The sequence below is a fragment of the Cynocephalus volans genome, chromosome 13 (genome assembly GCF_027409185.1).
Source record: "Cynocephalus volans isolate mCynVol1 chromosome 13, mCynVol1.pri, whole genome shotgun sequence".
In the NCBI taxonomy this organism is placed as follows: Eukaryota; Metazoa; Chordata; class Mammalia; order Dermoptera; family Cynocephalidae; genus Cynocephalus; species Cynocephalus volans.
The window spans coordinates 110,062,486-110,078,478 of record NC_084472.1 but is presented as its reverse complement, the minus strand read 5'-3'; the positions used below and the strand labels follow the sequence as shown (position 1 = coordinate 110,078,478).

Here is a 15,993-nt window from a genome sequence, read left to right as displayed (position 1 = left end):
ATCTCGCCTCTTCCAAAGATTATGCAGTGCTACACTTCCACCTACTTTTAGGAAAGGGGTGCTAGAACTAAAGATTTAGCACCTGCTTTCTGACAACCTCCTCACCTGACCCTCTTTAGTTTGTTCATTCATTCATCCAATGAACACACTTTTAACAAATGCTGGAAACTATGGATCAAAAGCCAAACCAGATGAGCTCCCTGCCCTCTAGGACCTCCCAGCCCTGAGAGTCCTCTGGCTCCTCTTTCTTAATCAGAGACTTCCTTTGCAGGCTTTCCTTCCTCCCAAGCAACCCTGAGATGAATGTTTCTTAGCAATAACAGCAGGGACACTGGAGTCAGACTGCCAGCGTTAGAGTCTGGCTCTGCCACTTTCTTTCTATGTAACTAGGGGCAAATTTCTTCCCCTCTCTACCTCACCTTTAAAATAAAGACAAAAATACCTACCAATTAGACTTTTCAGAATGAAACGAAAGCCCAAAGAACTGTGCTTGCCACGTGGTAATAAATGTTCACTAATACCATTTCACAATTAATCAGAACATCCATTTTCAAATCTGGAGTGGGTTTTTGGCCATTAACACAATGAAGAACTACCCAACAACTGAAGACGTAAACTGTTCTGAACTATTGCTATGTCACAGCAACACTCTTCCTTTTTCTGTTTTGTTTTGTCTTGTGACTGGCAGCTGGCCAGTACAGGGATCAAACCCTGGACCTTGGTGTTATCAGCACCACGTTCTAACCAACTGAGCTAGCCAGCCCATCTGTCTCTTCCTTCTTAGGCATATGACAAGCCAACTGAAATCTACTTCTTCCTGGAAAAATATAAGGAATTCTCAGCAATGGGCCACAAGCTCCATTTGGTAATTGAAACCAGTTCTACCACAAAGAGCATCCTCAGAACTCAGCTGGCAGGAAAGCACCGGAGGCTGCCCTGGGCAGGGTGGGACCTGCTGCAGAGCTGACCCCAGAAAGCTATAAGGCAGCCCAGGCCAAAGCTTCCAAGGTTAGTGCAAGTATGGGCCCAAGTGACAATCAAATCAGAGGGCAGGTCAGTGTGAGGGAAATCCTGACAACTGGCAACACTCAAGATCTAACATGGTGACACTGTGGTCCTGGGTGACTTTTCATTGACAGCAAGACTCACAGTCTGTGGCCCAGGATATGAAGAAAAGTCCAGCCCTCAGGAGAGGATTGCAGCTGGCAACAGCTAGGCAGGACTCCCCAAGTAACTAAATTTGTATTAAGAATAGCCTTAGTAGGGAAGCATGGGGTGAAGCAGGTAAACTGAGACCAAAGTCCATTCAAATTACTTGAGCTAACATGGCAGATAAGTAGGAGGAGGTATACAAAGGGGGAAAATGGAAAAAGGAACAGTAAGACCCAGGGACCACGGGTCACACAGGGCTCATCACCATGTGCCAGAAGCCAAGTCCACTGGCAACAAAGACTTAATTCCAAGTTCCTCCAACAGTGGGAAAGAGGTACCTTAAATGCTATTTCCTTTCACAACGGATCTGTTGACCCAGCTGTGGGTCCCTGTGCAGAGCAAAGGCAGGCAGAACAACACAGCAGGGCCCCAAGGCAACCAGGACCAAGCACAAGGACAGACAAGCATTCCAGGCTGAGTTGGGGTGCAGCGAGTGTCCCCACGGAGGGTCCACTCTGAACAGCCAGCACTTCAAATGGAAGTAAGTGGCAGGTTTATCAGGGACATGGGGTGAAACACGGAACACGGTACTATTCCGGGTTGAGTCTTTCCTGGAGAAGGCAATTAGCAGCAGCTGACTCTCTGAGTACGTTTTCTGCATCTACAGCATTTTCTCTCAGCCACTGAATCCAGAGGACAAATGCCAAAAGCCTCTAGAGGATTAGTCCCCAGATAATGACCTAAAGACTCACACAACTCTTTTTCCACATCACTTCTTACAGCAGGAATCATCCCCTAACACACAGACTTCCCTCCTCCCACGCCTCTGAACCAGAGCCAAATCCCAGCCCCCACACCCTTGTCCATCCCAACAGGATCCTGCTGTTCCAGGGCCATGCCAGTCTCTGTGGCCTCATTCCCCCAGCTGCTCCAAGACAGTGGCAAGGAGAGCACTAACAGCACTCAGTGCCAGAATAAAAAAAGACGTGCGATCCCAAATCAGGGGAGAGCAACTTTTCCCAGACCAGTGATGACTCCAGGGACTCCCAGGCACAGCCATAAAATGTGGGTGCGCCCCCATCTTTGTGGCAGACCTCTACAATATGCTAAGCAAGTCACCTAATTCTGGTTGTGTCCTTGTCTAAGTCAACTGCTACCTCTGAGACTCAGTCTTCTCATCTGCAGCATGAGGAAGCAAAACTGGGAAACCTCCAAGGTCACCATCCCAGGATTCTATGACTCCCTGCTTGAGGAGATCAAAGAAGTCCAACATCCGTCCAGCACAGGGAACCAGGTCACATTCTCTGCTGGGGAGGGGCCCCGGACTGGAAGAGCAGGAGCAGCTACCAGACCACAGCCCTAACAAGAGAGATGACAGGAACAAGCCATGCCTTGGAGAGCCTGGATCCAGCCTGGCTGGCCTCCTCCACCTGACTTTTGCAAGTGTTAAATCGGGAGAGCTAATAGGTCAGGAGAGCTTCCTTCTCCCCAAGCTAAGATCTGAGATGGGTGTGTGGGGGGGTGGGGGGGGTGTGTAGGGGTGTGTGGGGGGGTGGGTGTGTGTGTGGGTGTGTGGGTGGGTGCGTGTGGGGTGTGTGTTGGTGTGTGGGTGGGTGTGGGGGGGTGTGTGGGGGTGTGTGTGGGTGTGGGTGTGTGGGGGTGGGTGGGTGGGTGTGTGGGGGGGTGTGGGGGGGTGTGGGTGTGGGGTGTGTGTGGGGGGGGTGCTGGGGGGGTGGGGGGGTGGGGGGTGGGGGGTGGGTGGGGTGGGGGGTGGGTGGGTGGGTGTGGGTGGGTGGGTGTGGGTGTGTGGGTGTTGCAGGGCTTTCTCTGCTTATTAAGCAGCATGAGATGAAGCCCTTGAGGCTAATCCCAGTGCATCCCTCCCAGGCACTGAGGCTAATCCCAGTGCATCCCTCCCAGGCACTGAGGCTAATCCCGCGTGCATCCCTCCCAGGCACTGAGGCTAATCCCGCGTGCATCCCTCCCAGGCACTGAGGCTAATCCCGCGTGCATCCCTCCCAGGCACTGAGGCTAATCCCGCGTGCATCCCTCCCAGGCACTGAGGCTAATCCCGCGTGCATCCCTCCCAGGCACTGAGGCTAATCCCAGTGCATCCCTCCCAGGCACTGAGGCTAATCCCAGTGCATCCCTCCCAGGCACTGAGGCTAATCCCGCCGTGCATCCCTCCCAGGCACTGAGGCTAATCCCGCGTGCATCCCTCCCAGGCACTGAGGCTAATCCCCCGTGCATCCCTCCCAGGCACTGACAGGCAGCCAGACGCCCCTCCCACTCGGCCTCTCACCTGGGGGTTGTCCATGTACCAGAGAAGGCGGTTGGCCTGGGTGTCCAGAATAAAGTACCTCCGCAGAAACTTGCCACTGTTCTCATTCTCCTCGATGTCCAGAAACCCACAGATTCGGTTCTGCCGATCCACATAAGGCATTCCTGGGCTCTGCTCACATCACCCTGCATGGCAGGAGGGAGTTGCTGGTGAGAAAGGGGATGAAACAGGCCCAGGACCTGCAGGAACCCCTCTCCCCGGCTTGACTCACCTCTGCGGGAAGCTGGGCTGGGACTCTCCCTCCTCAGCTTCCTTCCTTAAGCCACCAAATGTTCCACCCCAACCAGACCCAGGACACCTCTACCAACTGTGTATGCAGGCATCCAACTCTGTTAGCTTGGATTCAACTAACTTTCCCAAGGCTCTCCTATGTGCCAGCCATAAAGGATATAAGCCTAGACTTTAGATCAGGGGCCTGGGTTCAAATTTCAGTTACGGATACTTACTAATTGTGTGACCACAAAGTATTTAACCTTTCTGCACCTTAGTTTCTGCATCTGTAAAATGGGATAACAATAGTACCTAAACCTCAACAGAATTTGGTAGAGAATTAAGTGCTAAGCACATAGTAAGCACTTCATAAACAATAGCTATTATTATTACTCTGTGGGTCATAACTCAATTTTATACATGAAAAAACTACCTCAGAAAAAATTTAAGCTCCAATTCAAATACCTGGATAAGGGCCGGCCCCGTGGTGCACTCGGGAGAGTGCAACGCTGGGAGCACAGCGGCGCTCTTGCCGCGGGTTCGGATCCTATATAGGGATGGCCGGTGCGCTCACTGGCTGAGCGCGGTGCGGGCGACACCAAGCCAAGGGTTGAGATCCCCTTACCGGCCACAAAAAAGACAAAAAAAAAAAAAAAAAAAAAAAAAAATACCTGGATAAAACTGTGCCAGGAATTCAGTCGGAAAGGGCAGCCCCTCCAGCTCCATGAATGTTCAAGGGCTAAATGCGAGGGTCCCTGCAGCCTGGGGCAGGACCACCTCCCTCAGCCCTAGCCCAGCAGCACACACTTCACTTCACTGTTACTGTCATTGGCTGAACTGTGTCCTCTCAAGCCCTACTCTCAAGTACCCCAAAACGTAATTGTGTGTGCAGACAGGATCTCTAAAGAGGTAATTAGGTTAACAAGAAGTCATTAGAGTTGTCCCTAATCCATTGTGACTGTTATCCTTGTAAGAAGAGGAAATCTGAGGGAAGACCATGTGAGGACACAGAGAGAAGACAGCCACCTACACGCCAAGGAGAGAGGCCTGGAACAAGTCCTCCTCCACGGCCCTGAGAAGAAATCAGCCCTGCTGACACCTTGATCTTGGACTTTCAGGTTTCAGAACTGTGAGAAATTAACTTTCTGTTGTGTAAGCCACCCAGACTGTGGTACTTTATTGGGCAGCCTGAGCAGACTAATTCAGTGCCCAAAGTCTCTTCCAGTTTAAAGAATGAGGAAGGAGGAGAAAGTCCCAAGCCCTGAACACCTCCACTGGCTCCAGAACAGGGTCTCTAGGGACATGAGAAGAGCCGCACCTTCGAGCCGGCCGCCCTCCTCTTCCTCATTTCCTTGGGCGTCTCTCAAGAGCCAGAGGAAAGGGCAGGGGCTCTATTCTCCCCCCCAAGGAGGATGAACACCTTTCAACAAGAACAGACATCAAATCGGATGCACACAGTGCAGAATGGGACAAGGGCCTCACAGAGTTGCAGAACACCACATGACATTCAGACTTGCAACAAGAGTCCACCCTTACTGAGCCCTGAATGACTCCAACAGAGCAAAAGTCATAATGACCAAGCCCACGGAGGCCCTTATTCTACAGCCAAGCAAAGCTGTGAGAAGGCTGGCTAAGTCTATCCCCACGACGTGACACCAGGTCAGCAAGCAGCTAGAGACACCACAGCCCTAGACTTCCAGGCCCAGATGAAAGCACATCCCAGAGTAGGAGACACATTCCACGAGACCAGGCTAATGTTAAAGGTGGTGACTGGCAGTGTGGTTTCTTCTCTCCCACCCCCACAAGGTGTCTTGCAGTGTTGAGGATGCCCTGGGAAGAAAGTGCCACACACGCACGTGCACGCATGCACACACTCAAGGATACAAGTGAACAGTGAATCCCTTGACTAAGGTAAGGTCAGGCCAGAAATCCAAGGCGGACAGAAGACACAGCCATCGGGGGACATGTCAGGAGATCCCACAGCTACTCACTGGGCAGTGATGGGGGACAAAAGAGCAGAGTAGTCCGAGAAACAGGGCAAAGGTGAAACAATGTAGCAGGAAAAAAAAAGTAAAAGAAGAGAAGTACAAGAGGAGGTGAAAAAAGTATAAAAAGTGGAAAGAGGAGGTTTAGAAAAGACAGCAAAGCACAAGGAAGAGGCAGAGGTCAATGGCCAGGGCTGAGAAGGAGGAAGCCCCTGCCCAAAGCAGTGCCCCACGCGTCAGAGGCACTGCAGACAGAGCCTCACTTCTCAGTGCCTCTATCCCAGCTCCAGCTTCACAACTGGGCAAATCTGAGCTCAGGAAAAGGAAAAGATGGGTACATGCCAAGAGTTAGGCAGAGATGCCATCGGAAAAGCTTCAAGTCTTCTAGCAAAGATGGCAAGAGAGAGGCCTGGCACTGTGCAGGGGAAGGAGCTTCCCCAAGGTGATGAGGGAGGATAAGAGTCCCAAGCAGAAGGGCTGGGCCAGCCTTCCAGTGAGCGTGCAGAGACGTCTGGTCAGGATGACGGAGATCACCCTCACTCAAGAAAACTATGCAAGTCCCCTTGATGCCAACCAAGTCACAAACAACTTCCAGGCTGCAGGACTATTGCTACCCCTGTGACATCTCTAAGAGAAAATATACAAACTGCAGTGAGAGGACAGTGCTGACTGTCCCTAGACACAGCTGGTAAGCACAGTGTCCAACTTAGTGCTGGCTTTCCAATATCCCCTTTTCAGCCTGCAGGACTAACCAACACCTGTCTTTTTCTCCAGTCAGGCTAGAGAAGTTGCTCTTTCCACAATCCTCCAAAAGTCTACTTTCGTTGAGGGGATGTCCCATTTGCATGGATCCATGCGTGGGAGGAGACCCCTCCTGGAGCAAAAGGACTGGGTACAATATCTCCTGACTGTGCCTCTATCCCCAGAAAAAAAAAAAAAAAAAAAAAAGCTGCTCGGATGTCCTGAAAAGCAGCTGAGTCACAGAGCTCAAGAACGTGGGAGGTGGGGGAAGGCTAGGCTGCAGGAGAACCGAGCATCGCACGGAAATGTGGTTCTAACTAGCCGACCTACGCAGAAGCACAAACTCAAGAGACACTGCACAAAACACAAATCTGAGGTCCGAAGCCCCAGTCCTCTGACAGTTCATTTAATCTCATCTGTATATCCCTTGTCACAGCTGCTAAGATCTGGTACACAGAGCCCACTGCCCAGGCCCCCAAATCCCCTCTCCTTGCCCCTTCAACAATGTCACTATCGTCTTCCAAATGCTCCCTGGCTCTTGCTCTTCTTTGGAGGCCTCTGGAAAATTAACTCTGCCACCGTATCCCCTAACCCTATCTCCACTAACAACCGGGCAGTGAGGGAAGCAAAGGGGAGTGCCAGCAAGTGGTAATGGAGGGGAGAAGACAACTTGACGCATGTACTGTCACCCCAAAACTTCCTGACCAAGACCAAGGCCAAGTTTCAAAACACCTTTACCAACTATATAACACTCTTCCGGTTACATAGTTTTAAACTGTTTCCTAACTCCCCAAAATCTTAAATTTCATTTTAACCTGAACTCTCCAGTGTAAAAATATTGGGTGGGGAGTGACATAAGGGTAGTTTACCCAAGGTAAGCCTTGGGCCCGACATCCTGACAAAGCCCCCCTGCCAATCTACTGGGACAACATGAAAAGTGTTCATGCCAGTTAGAGCACTAGACACCCCTCTACTAGTCCCTTCACCTTTGATCTAATACCATAATCAAACTATCAAGCAAGTAGCTTCCCAGCCTTCACAACACGTGGCTAAAAAAGATCACAGAATATTTGTGAGGAGGGACCTCTGTCCAGCCTACTCAGTGCCCTGTCTTTCCAAAGCATGCCAAACCTCCCTGATGTTTTCTGTTTTTAGTACAAAAATCATAATATCACAATGCTGGAATTTTTTTTAAAAAATCACTCCAGCCAACAGTTTTCACTTTTACAAACTTTTTCATGTTCCTATCCACATAATTGCCCTTTTTAAACTTAAAATGATATCATAAACAATTTTCATGTTGCTACATAGTCTTTATAGTCATTGTTTGTAATGATTTCATAACATTAATGGATTGGTTTTGCTATATTTTACTTAACCATTTATCTATGATTAGCCTATTATGTTATATCCAATTGTTCACTATTATAAGTAATACGAAAATTCACACTTTCATGCTTTATTTATTCTTTTACACAGAAAGAGTATAAATTCCAAGTAATAATATGATTAGATCATAGGCTATGATCTTTTATAAATCTTGAACCTATTACTTTCTCAAAATATGCTATTTATATTGCAACCAGCCATATATTGTTACTATCACTATAATCTTACTTACGTTGAATGTTATTATTTTAAACTGTTGCTAGTTTCAAATAAATAATAACGACTAGTTAAGACTGAACTTTTTTTGTTTCCTACTTCATCTACATTCCTGGACTTTGTTAATAGCAAATCAAAACTAGATGTGCACATAATCTCTCTCTCTCACTCACACACATACGTACCTATACATGCACTAACATACACACATGAGGGGGGTCTTCAAAAAGTTCATGGAAAGATTCGAATTATCTTTTTTTTTTTTTACTTCATTTTTCTCCCAATGACATCTTATCTTTTTGTTGTTGTTGTTTTGTTTTGTTTGTTTGGTGGCCAATGTGGGAATCTGAACCCTTGACCTTGGTATTATAACACCGCGCTCTAACCAACTGAGCTACCTGGCCAGCCCCTTATCTTTTAATTCCATCTTTCCACAAACATTTTGAAATACCCTCACACATACGCACACGTGCACGCACAGGCACACATGAGCATGCATGCACTAAACCAGACCAAAACATGGCCACGCATAATTCAAACACCTAAATAATGTATTTTAATGGAAAGTAAAATAAGAGCGAAGTTTTATATGATACAGGTTTCTTCGGTTAAATACAATTTCCTAAGCATGTGCTGTAAATGAAAATAAGTTAAACATTTAATATGTAGTAAAAGTGAAACTTGGAGAAAGAAAGTGAGTTTGCATGGAGTTACCCATTAATCAGCAGAAGAAAGTGGGTTAAATGGCAAATAAACAGAGATTCCTGCCCAGCATTTGCCAGTTGACTAGAAGTTCACAGAAGGGAAAGTCAGTGGCTGCCTAACTTAGAATGAAATGTGGCACTGGGACGTATCTCTGCCTAGAACATCTATCTCTTTTACTGCCCATTTCAATGCCTTGGGTTCCACCACTGGAGATTCAAGCCAAGAATAAAAGAGCCCCTAGGAATTGAGACTTTTATCAGGTTCATAACATACAGGAGACAGCTGGGACCAAGACCTCAAGAAAACAGAACATACCTCAGATGGGAGACAGAGGCAATAGAGGGGCTAAAACAATCAGGGAAGATTGCTACTTAAAACATGCCATCCACTTGAAAAAATTTACTAGGATTCTTATACACTAGGGATAGGAGTATGAACCTTTCTAGAAAGTAATTTGGCAATATGTAACAAGACAACTAAAAATGTTCATGCCCTTGCACCCAGTAATTCTACTTCTAGGATTCCACTCAAGTAAATAAACAAAGACGCAAACAAAGATTAAAGTAAAAAGATGGCAACTGCAATGGAATTTATAATAACAAAAAGTTGGAAATGCCCTGAAGGGCCCAATGATTAGGAAATAATTAAATAAATTATGGAATGTTCACATAAGGAAATATTACACAATCATTAAAAGCTGTGTTTTCAAGGAATTTTTAATGAACTAGGGAGAAACTCACCCCACCATGTTTTTTTTAAGATATAAAATATGATACGAATAATATGATCTCAATCATCTAAATATTATGTTTGCATTCTTACATATGGATTTTTTTTAAAAGACTGGATATATAATCACTAAAATATTAACAGTTATTATCTATGGGTTACGGATGAATTTCATTTACTTCCACATATTTTTCCATACTTTCCCAAATTTTCTGCAGGGAACGTGTTACTTTATTTAGCAGGAGAGAAAACTATTTAATTCTACACACATTCCCAGCCCCAGTGTGTAAGTTTTGAAACTGAGAATTTCTCAATCTTCCTGAGTCCACAAACAAAACCTTGCCTACATTATGGCTTTCTTGGGATTTTTTTGGTATTTCAAAGACATAAATCTAGTAAATCAATCTCTCACACATCACAATGACCCAAAAGCCAGATACCTGCCTGCCCAGACAGCTTTAGCTCTTTCCCATCTTTCTGGGTCTCCTGTTTCCTATTGCAACATCCTCTTAGAGAGCCTCAGCCTCTCCACTGCTCTTATTCTCTGGTTTTCCTAAGAGGAGCCAATGTCCTTGGGGCCAACCAAATATGCAGGCCCAAGTCAATGGCTGTGTTCCTTTACTGCCACCAGGCCTGAGCCCCACCAGCACTCTGGGAAAAGGAAACGAGGACCCTGACAAGAGCACCCAGTGGAGTTTTCTTTCTTGCAACTTGGGAGATGGGGCTGACATTTTTAAATAAATGGCTGGATGGATGAATGAAAAGATGGACAGACTGATTTTTTTAAAGAAAAGCTATAGAACTATTAAGGCATGAAAGCTGTGGTTTGCTGTGTCAGCACTCTTGATTTTTAAGACAGACAATATAGTTTGGAGACAGAAGAAAGAATAGAGTGAAATATGGAAGATTCATATTTCTATTGTGATAACGTTGAGGTAAGTAAAAATAAAGAAAGTGATAATATAGATAAAGACTTAAATGGTACTGGCCCCAATATAAAATAAGCTACTACAAAATAATCTAGTATGATCTCAGTTCAAAAACGAAAAAAAAAAGAAATTAATTTTTTTAAATTTAGAGATTTTTCTTTCACATTACTCTGTGTTCGCAGGACAGGGAATTGCTGGGATTTTGCTCCAGATATCAAAGTTCTCAGAAAGGTCTGAAATACAGCAGACAAGACCTGAGGGAATTAAGAGTAGTCACTTGACTACTGCAAGAATACATGTGGGCCTTGTCAACAGAGAGCTCACGTGTGTTTAGACTCGCAGCAAACGTAAGTGTGTGTGCCAGGGCGCCACAGAGCCCCCACAGTGCCAGCGGCAGGTAGCAGCAGCAGCAGCAGCAGCAGCAGCAGCAGCAGCAGCACAGCCACTGCACGACACATCACTTAAAATGGGTCAAAGATTTTAACTTAGGAAGTGTGGGAGCATCCACTTCCTACTGCTGGAAGATCGCTGCATTTGGAAACTGTCATGAGAGCAAAATCCCAATAGTCTAAGGCAGGAAGAGAATGTGACCGAGAAGGGAATGTACTGAGAACATGTCCCCAGCGGAAGTGCGGGGCCAAGAATGCAAACACCCACAGGAACGGGGCGGCTCGGAGGGGGCGCCGTGTGGACGCTGACACAGCCCCAGCCCCACTGGATTCCAGAACTGGGGGTGAGGGCAAGAGACACTCAAGAAGGAATTTTTAATGAAAAAAAATTAGGGAAAAGGCAGCAGTAACTGAAAATTGATTCCACTGAAATAAAGATGCCAAAAACAATAAAATATTTTAAACACTTCATGACCTCTCTTAACAGCAGCCTCATCGATGTTCAAAGAAAATGTGGTTGCTGGAGCCTGTAGGAAACAAAGGCCTATCTGTGGCTGAAGCTCATTAGACTGTCTCCACCAGAAAGATCACCAGAGCAGGTGCGCGGCCACGCTTGGTTTGTGAACAGCCTATAAAAGCTGAGACGTCCAACTTTCAGAACCGTGAGAGTCTCCTGACTTAGAAGACACAGTGAGTTCAGCATCACTGAATGGCTTCACAGTAGCTGCACAGGACGCTGGAGCTATAACCTCCCCTTTAATTTGTCAACCATTAAAAAAATTTTTTTTTGTCAACCAGAAAGCCCTAAAACATGGGCACTAAGAGAATGAAAAGAAAACAGCATTATATCTCCTATCTGCTAGTCTTCTGCAAAGTGCCAGAGGGAAAGTGTAAATGGCCTGGGTGTGTCTGTTGAAAGAAAGACGTGTGCTCAGTCTCTTGATTCAGGAAAGGAGAAGGGGCTGGGTGTGGTAAGAAGGATGTGCAGGTGACAATAATCAGTATGAGAATTTTTGACGAAACTTTTGCAAGAGAATGACCACTAAGAAGGATGTGCTGATTTCAGTTACTTATCGACATGGGACAGTGAAGTGAAGGACCATGGGTTTTAGAGTCAGACAGCCTGGATTCAAATGTGGACGAGCTACTAAACTCTTCTGGGCCTATTTCCTCATTAGTAAAATGGAGACAATCACTTTACATTCTTCTAAGGTTACCATGAGGATTAAATGAAATAATGTGTGAAAAGTGCTTAACAGAAAGACTGGTGAAGAATAAGCAGGGGGTAAATGTTGTTGTTGTTGAAGCATGAGTGTGTAAAGTGCCTAACAAGTAGTACATGGTCCCACTGCTACTGCAAAGGTGCTTAGCACAGGACATCAGCCACCTGGGCCACCTCTACACCAAAATATCAATGAGTAAATAGCAATGGAGAGGTTGTGACACTGGGATCCCTCTCACATGGCAAGGCTTCAAACTCCCTTAGTCTTCCCTCTACTCCAAGAATTATCACATTTTACATCTCTAAAAATTCTCCAAGATGTTAAAAAAAAAAAATCCAAGAGATCCACAAAACTCTATCTTGATCAGGCTACCCTGAAAGTTAATAGAATCCAAACATGACCATCAGGTTTCAGGAAAGGGACCCTGGAGCTGTCTCTTGCAACCACAAAGAAATCACAAAAGCAGAGAGTTGCTCTGCAAGCGGCTAGCCAAATTTGAGTCCCAGCTGTTGGGACAGCAAGTCCTAGCCTTTGCACTTCAACTTCGTATTTCTCAAGGGCTTAAGGACAAGAGGACAACCTAGCTTCCCACCCTCTTTATCTCAACTGGCCAACCTCGATGGGCAAAAAGACACACCACAGGCCCACAGCCTAAAGCCTTTTGCCCTGGTACTGATATTGGCAGTATCAGGGGCCCCTACCCCAACAGGGCTGGGACCTCCCCAGTAAGAGAGACCGATTCAGCCTTTAATCCGCAGCAAGTCACTTCAATCAACTGAGGTGAGGGCAGAGAGGGGTCTTTCAGAAGGAAGATGAGTTACAAAGTATAAAAAGGTTGGATGGGCTTAAGAGGAGGGGACAGGGGCGGCGAGAGCAGAGCAACCCAGGATTCAAAATAAAGGCGAACAGGGTCCTCCAATCACAGTGCTGCTGCACCAACCAAAGGCCGCTTCAGAACAGGGAAGAAGGGACTGCATCCCTCCCACATCTCAGCTGCCCTTTTCTCCCAGCCTGTCCAGTTCCCTGTCTTAATAACAGACATACTGAGCAGAGCCAGGATCTTCTCTTCCCACAGGTGTCACACTATAATATCTGCTCTGCTTCCTTCCCTCCCAAAGCCTAACAGATTAGACTGCCACAGTCCTATCCGGCTCTCTACAACAGATGGGAAACAGAAAGTCAGACAAACCAAACTGCTCACACTGGGGAGAGAGGAGGCAGAGCAAATGCCCCAGCACCCAGATCCTCTTTCCCAAGCCCATGGTCTGTATCGGCCATAATAATTAGAGCCACAGCAGTTTCAGTGAATCAGAAAGGATACTTACTGCACTCTGGGCTACAGCAAGATCTAATCAGAGCCATCCAGCCTTTTAACAGGGGCATCACCCACCTGTCCACCCACCCCAGGAAAAAGACAGGAAATCAATGAGTGCCAGCTGGATGCACACAACGGAGGTCATGTTCCTGCTCCTCGGGTCTTCCTAGTGGTCTAACACTTTCAGCAAACACCTGGCAAGCAGGAGGACTGTCATGGGGCTTGGCTGATAAGGCTCATGCTTCTTTATTACCACTTCTGCAGAATCTTTCCATAACCAACCCCAAAGCCTACATGTCTTCCGGTTATTTTTAACCTCAGTAAAATACCGAGCTGAATACAGTTCAGCTCACTATGATGACATGGTGGGATTTGCAGACCCTACTTCCTTACACAGAAGAAAGCAACAATGACTTGGGAAAAGAAATGTTTGCAAAAACTCTCCAAAGAGCAGCTTCCAAATCAATACCTAGATAATTACTCACCTGTGAAGTGAGCAAGGCTCCCATTATCTACCAGCTAAAACTCCACTAGGCGTGCCACAGACAATTTGTAAAAAGTGGGGTTTACATCTAAAGGCAACATCCAGAGTAAACCCCCATGAACCAGCATGGTGGATGACATTTCTACAGGTATCAAGCATAGCCACACTGCTGTGTTCTCGCCCATAGGGACAAGGGCTTGCATTTATTCCTTTGTTCATTCAACAAACATTTACTCAGCACCTCGCAGATGTCTGTCACACATTAAGCTGGCCACAGAGTCTAGACTACAAGCTACACCTTTGCTGTGGCAAAAGTCATCTGCCTTCAAGTGGCACACAGTGCAGAAGACTATGTGAAATGATGATGATGTTTTTTAACAGCCTCCTCTGGTTTCCCAAAACAGGCAGGATCTCCCACTTGGTGTGCTAGTTCCTAAGGACAGCCTTTGTCCTCCACCAGGCTCCCTAAAGGCATGTCCTTATAACCCAATAAATGTAGCTGGAATGCAACTGAAATAGAAAACAAAAACTTCTATTCTTTCAAGATCTTTTACTTTACTGTTGCTGAAGGCTTTGCTACCAAAGAAAAACAATCAAGAAGGAAGGAAAAGGGGGACTTGGTCAGATACGTTAAGAACCACATTAATACAATTTTGGAACTTCAGCCCCAAGCACAACCCCGACTCCCGGTCTGAAGTGCCCCCCCGTAGCCGCAGCCAGTGTCCTGAAGGACGCTTCCCCCGCTCTGCTTTTTAGCCTCCTCGGAAAAAACCACTTGGAGTCCCAAGGAGAGACAGGAGGGCGGCAGGAGGGAAGAGGACACGTCCCGAACCTGTGCTCACCAAGAAGGAAGGACGCCCACCGCGAGGCTCGAGGCCGGGGCAGGGCCGGGCTGGGGAGGCCACGCGCGCTCGCCGCCCGCCCTGCCGCGCCTCCTCCCCGGACTTGCCCAGACACTTTTCCTTCCCGCACGGCCGCGCCTCTTCTCCCCCCCTTTCCTTTCTTTTTTCTTTCTTTTTCCCATTTTTTTTTAAGAAGTAATTTTGATGAGTTGACAGTCTTCGGGACCGGAGAAGGAAAGGGACGCGTGTGAGGTGAGGAAGAAGTTGGCGAGAGACAGCCCCCCTCGAGGGCTTACCTAACAGGGCGCCCAACCGTACTTCGGGGCCGTTTGCCATCAAGTCACCTCCGTCGCCCGCAGTGCCTGCAGCCCATAGGCCCCGGGGACCCAGAGGAGCGGAGGGGTCTCCCTGGGCGAGCGTTCTAAGCCTGCACAGTGACAAGGCAGCGGGGGAAGAGAAAGCGGAATCTCCGGCGCCCAGCCCGTGCCCAGGGGACTTGCCTGGGACGTCCTCTGCTGTCCTCCTGCCCGCGGCCCGGGCAGTCGTTGCGGGCGGCAGCCGAGCGCCCGAGCCCGCAGAGAAGCTCCGCGCTGCAAACGTGAGAACACGCAGCTCAGCAGAAGCCCGGCCCGCCCCTGCGGCCCCGCCCCCGCGGCCCGACCCCTGGCGGTGGCGACCTTGGCCACCCGGACGCGCCCCGGGACCGGAGGACGCGCCGCCCCCAGGCTTTCTCGGGGTAGGGGAGGCCGCCGCTCTCCCGCGCGCCCCCCGCTCGCCCGCAGCTCCCTCCTCGCCCCTCGGCTCCCGGGCCCCCCGCGCGCCCCTCGGCTCCCGGGCCTGCGAGGGCGCCCGGCTTACCCCGCCGTGCAGAGGCCGGGGCTCGAGCCGGGCGGGTTACATCGGGGCAGCAGCCGCCTCTCGGGCCGAGGGCCTGTCGCTCCCGGGGGACTTCTCGGTCTCGCTGCCAAACTCTCGGGGCCTCTCGCCCTCCCCTCCCCCGCCGCTCCTGTCCGCCGGCCCTTTTTTCCGGGTTAATTACGTTTCGCATTAAAGCAAAACCCAGCCCCGGATGTGAGTACAACGCTCCGCGGAGCCCGCCGGGGGCGTCCGGGGTGCCGGGGCCGGGGGCGGCGGGGCGGGGCCGGGGGCGGCGGGGCGGGGCCGGCACGGCCAGGCGGCCGCGAGCAGCAGGTGTCCGGGCCGGCGGCATCCCGGGAGGACGGGGCGAGCCGGGCCGCGGACGCCCTCCCACCCCGCTGCTTGGTCCCAGCGACTCAGCCGGGCCCCCCGCGGGCTCCGAGCCTCGGCCTCGCGGGCCGGGGAGTCCGTTTAGGGTCAGGGTC

The 15,993-nt window shown here is 48.8% G+C and overlaps 1 protein-coding gene across 4 annotated transcripts in view; it reads right to left on the bottom strand.

Annotated features, from left to right (window-relative positions):
* The window catches only part of PLEKHA2 (pleckstrin homology domain containing A2), a 52,465-nt gene extending 36,754 nt beyond the window's left edge, over positions 1–15,711 (bottom strand). The window contains exons 1-3 of one of the 4 annotated variants that reach the window (XM_063076876.1): positions 15,509–15,711; positions 15,151–15,240; positions 3,455–3,618 (exon numbers count right to left, since the gene is read on the bottom strand). In XM_063076876.1, coding sequence (XP_062932946.1) covers positions 3,455–3,595 — 141 coding nt within the window. In that variant the 5' untranslated portion in view covers positions 3,596–3,618; positions 15,151–15,240; positions 15,509–15,711. Of the gene's footprint in view, positions 1–3,454; positions 3,619–14,946; positions 15,241–15,508 lie in introns of all 4 variants that reach the window. The other 3 variants (XM_063076874.1, XM_063076873.1, XM_063076875.1) reach the window with 3 other exon arrangements.
* Positions 15,712–15,993: the final 282 nt, after the last annotated feature.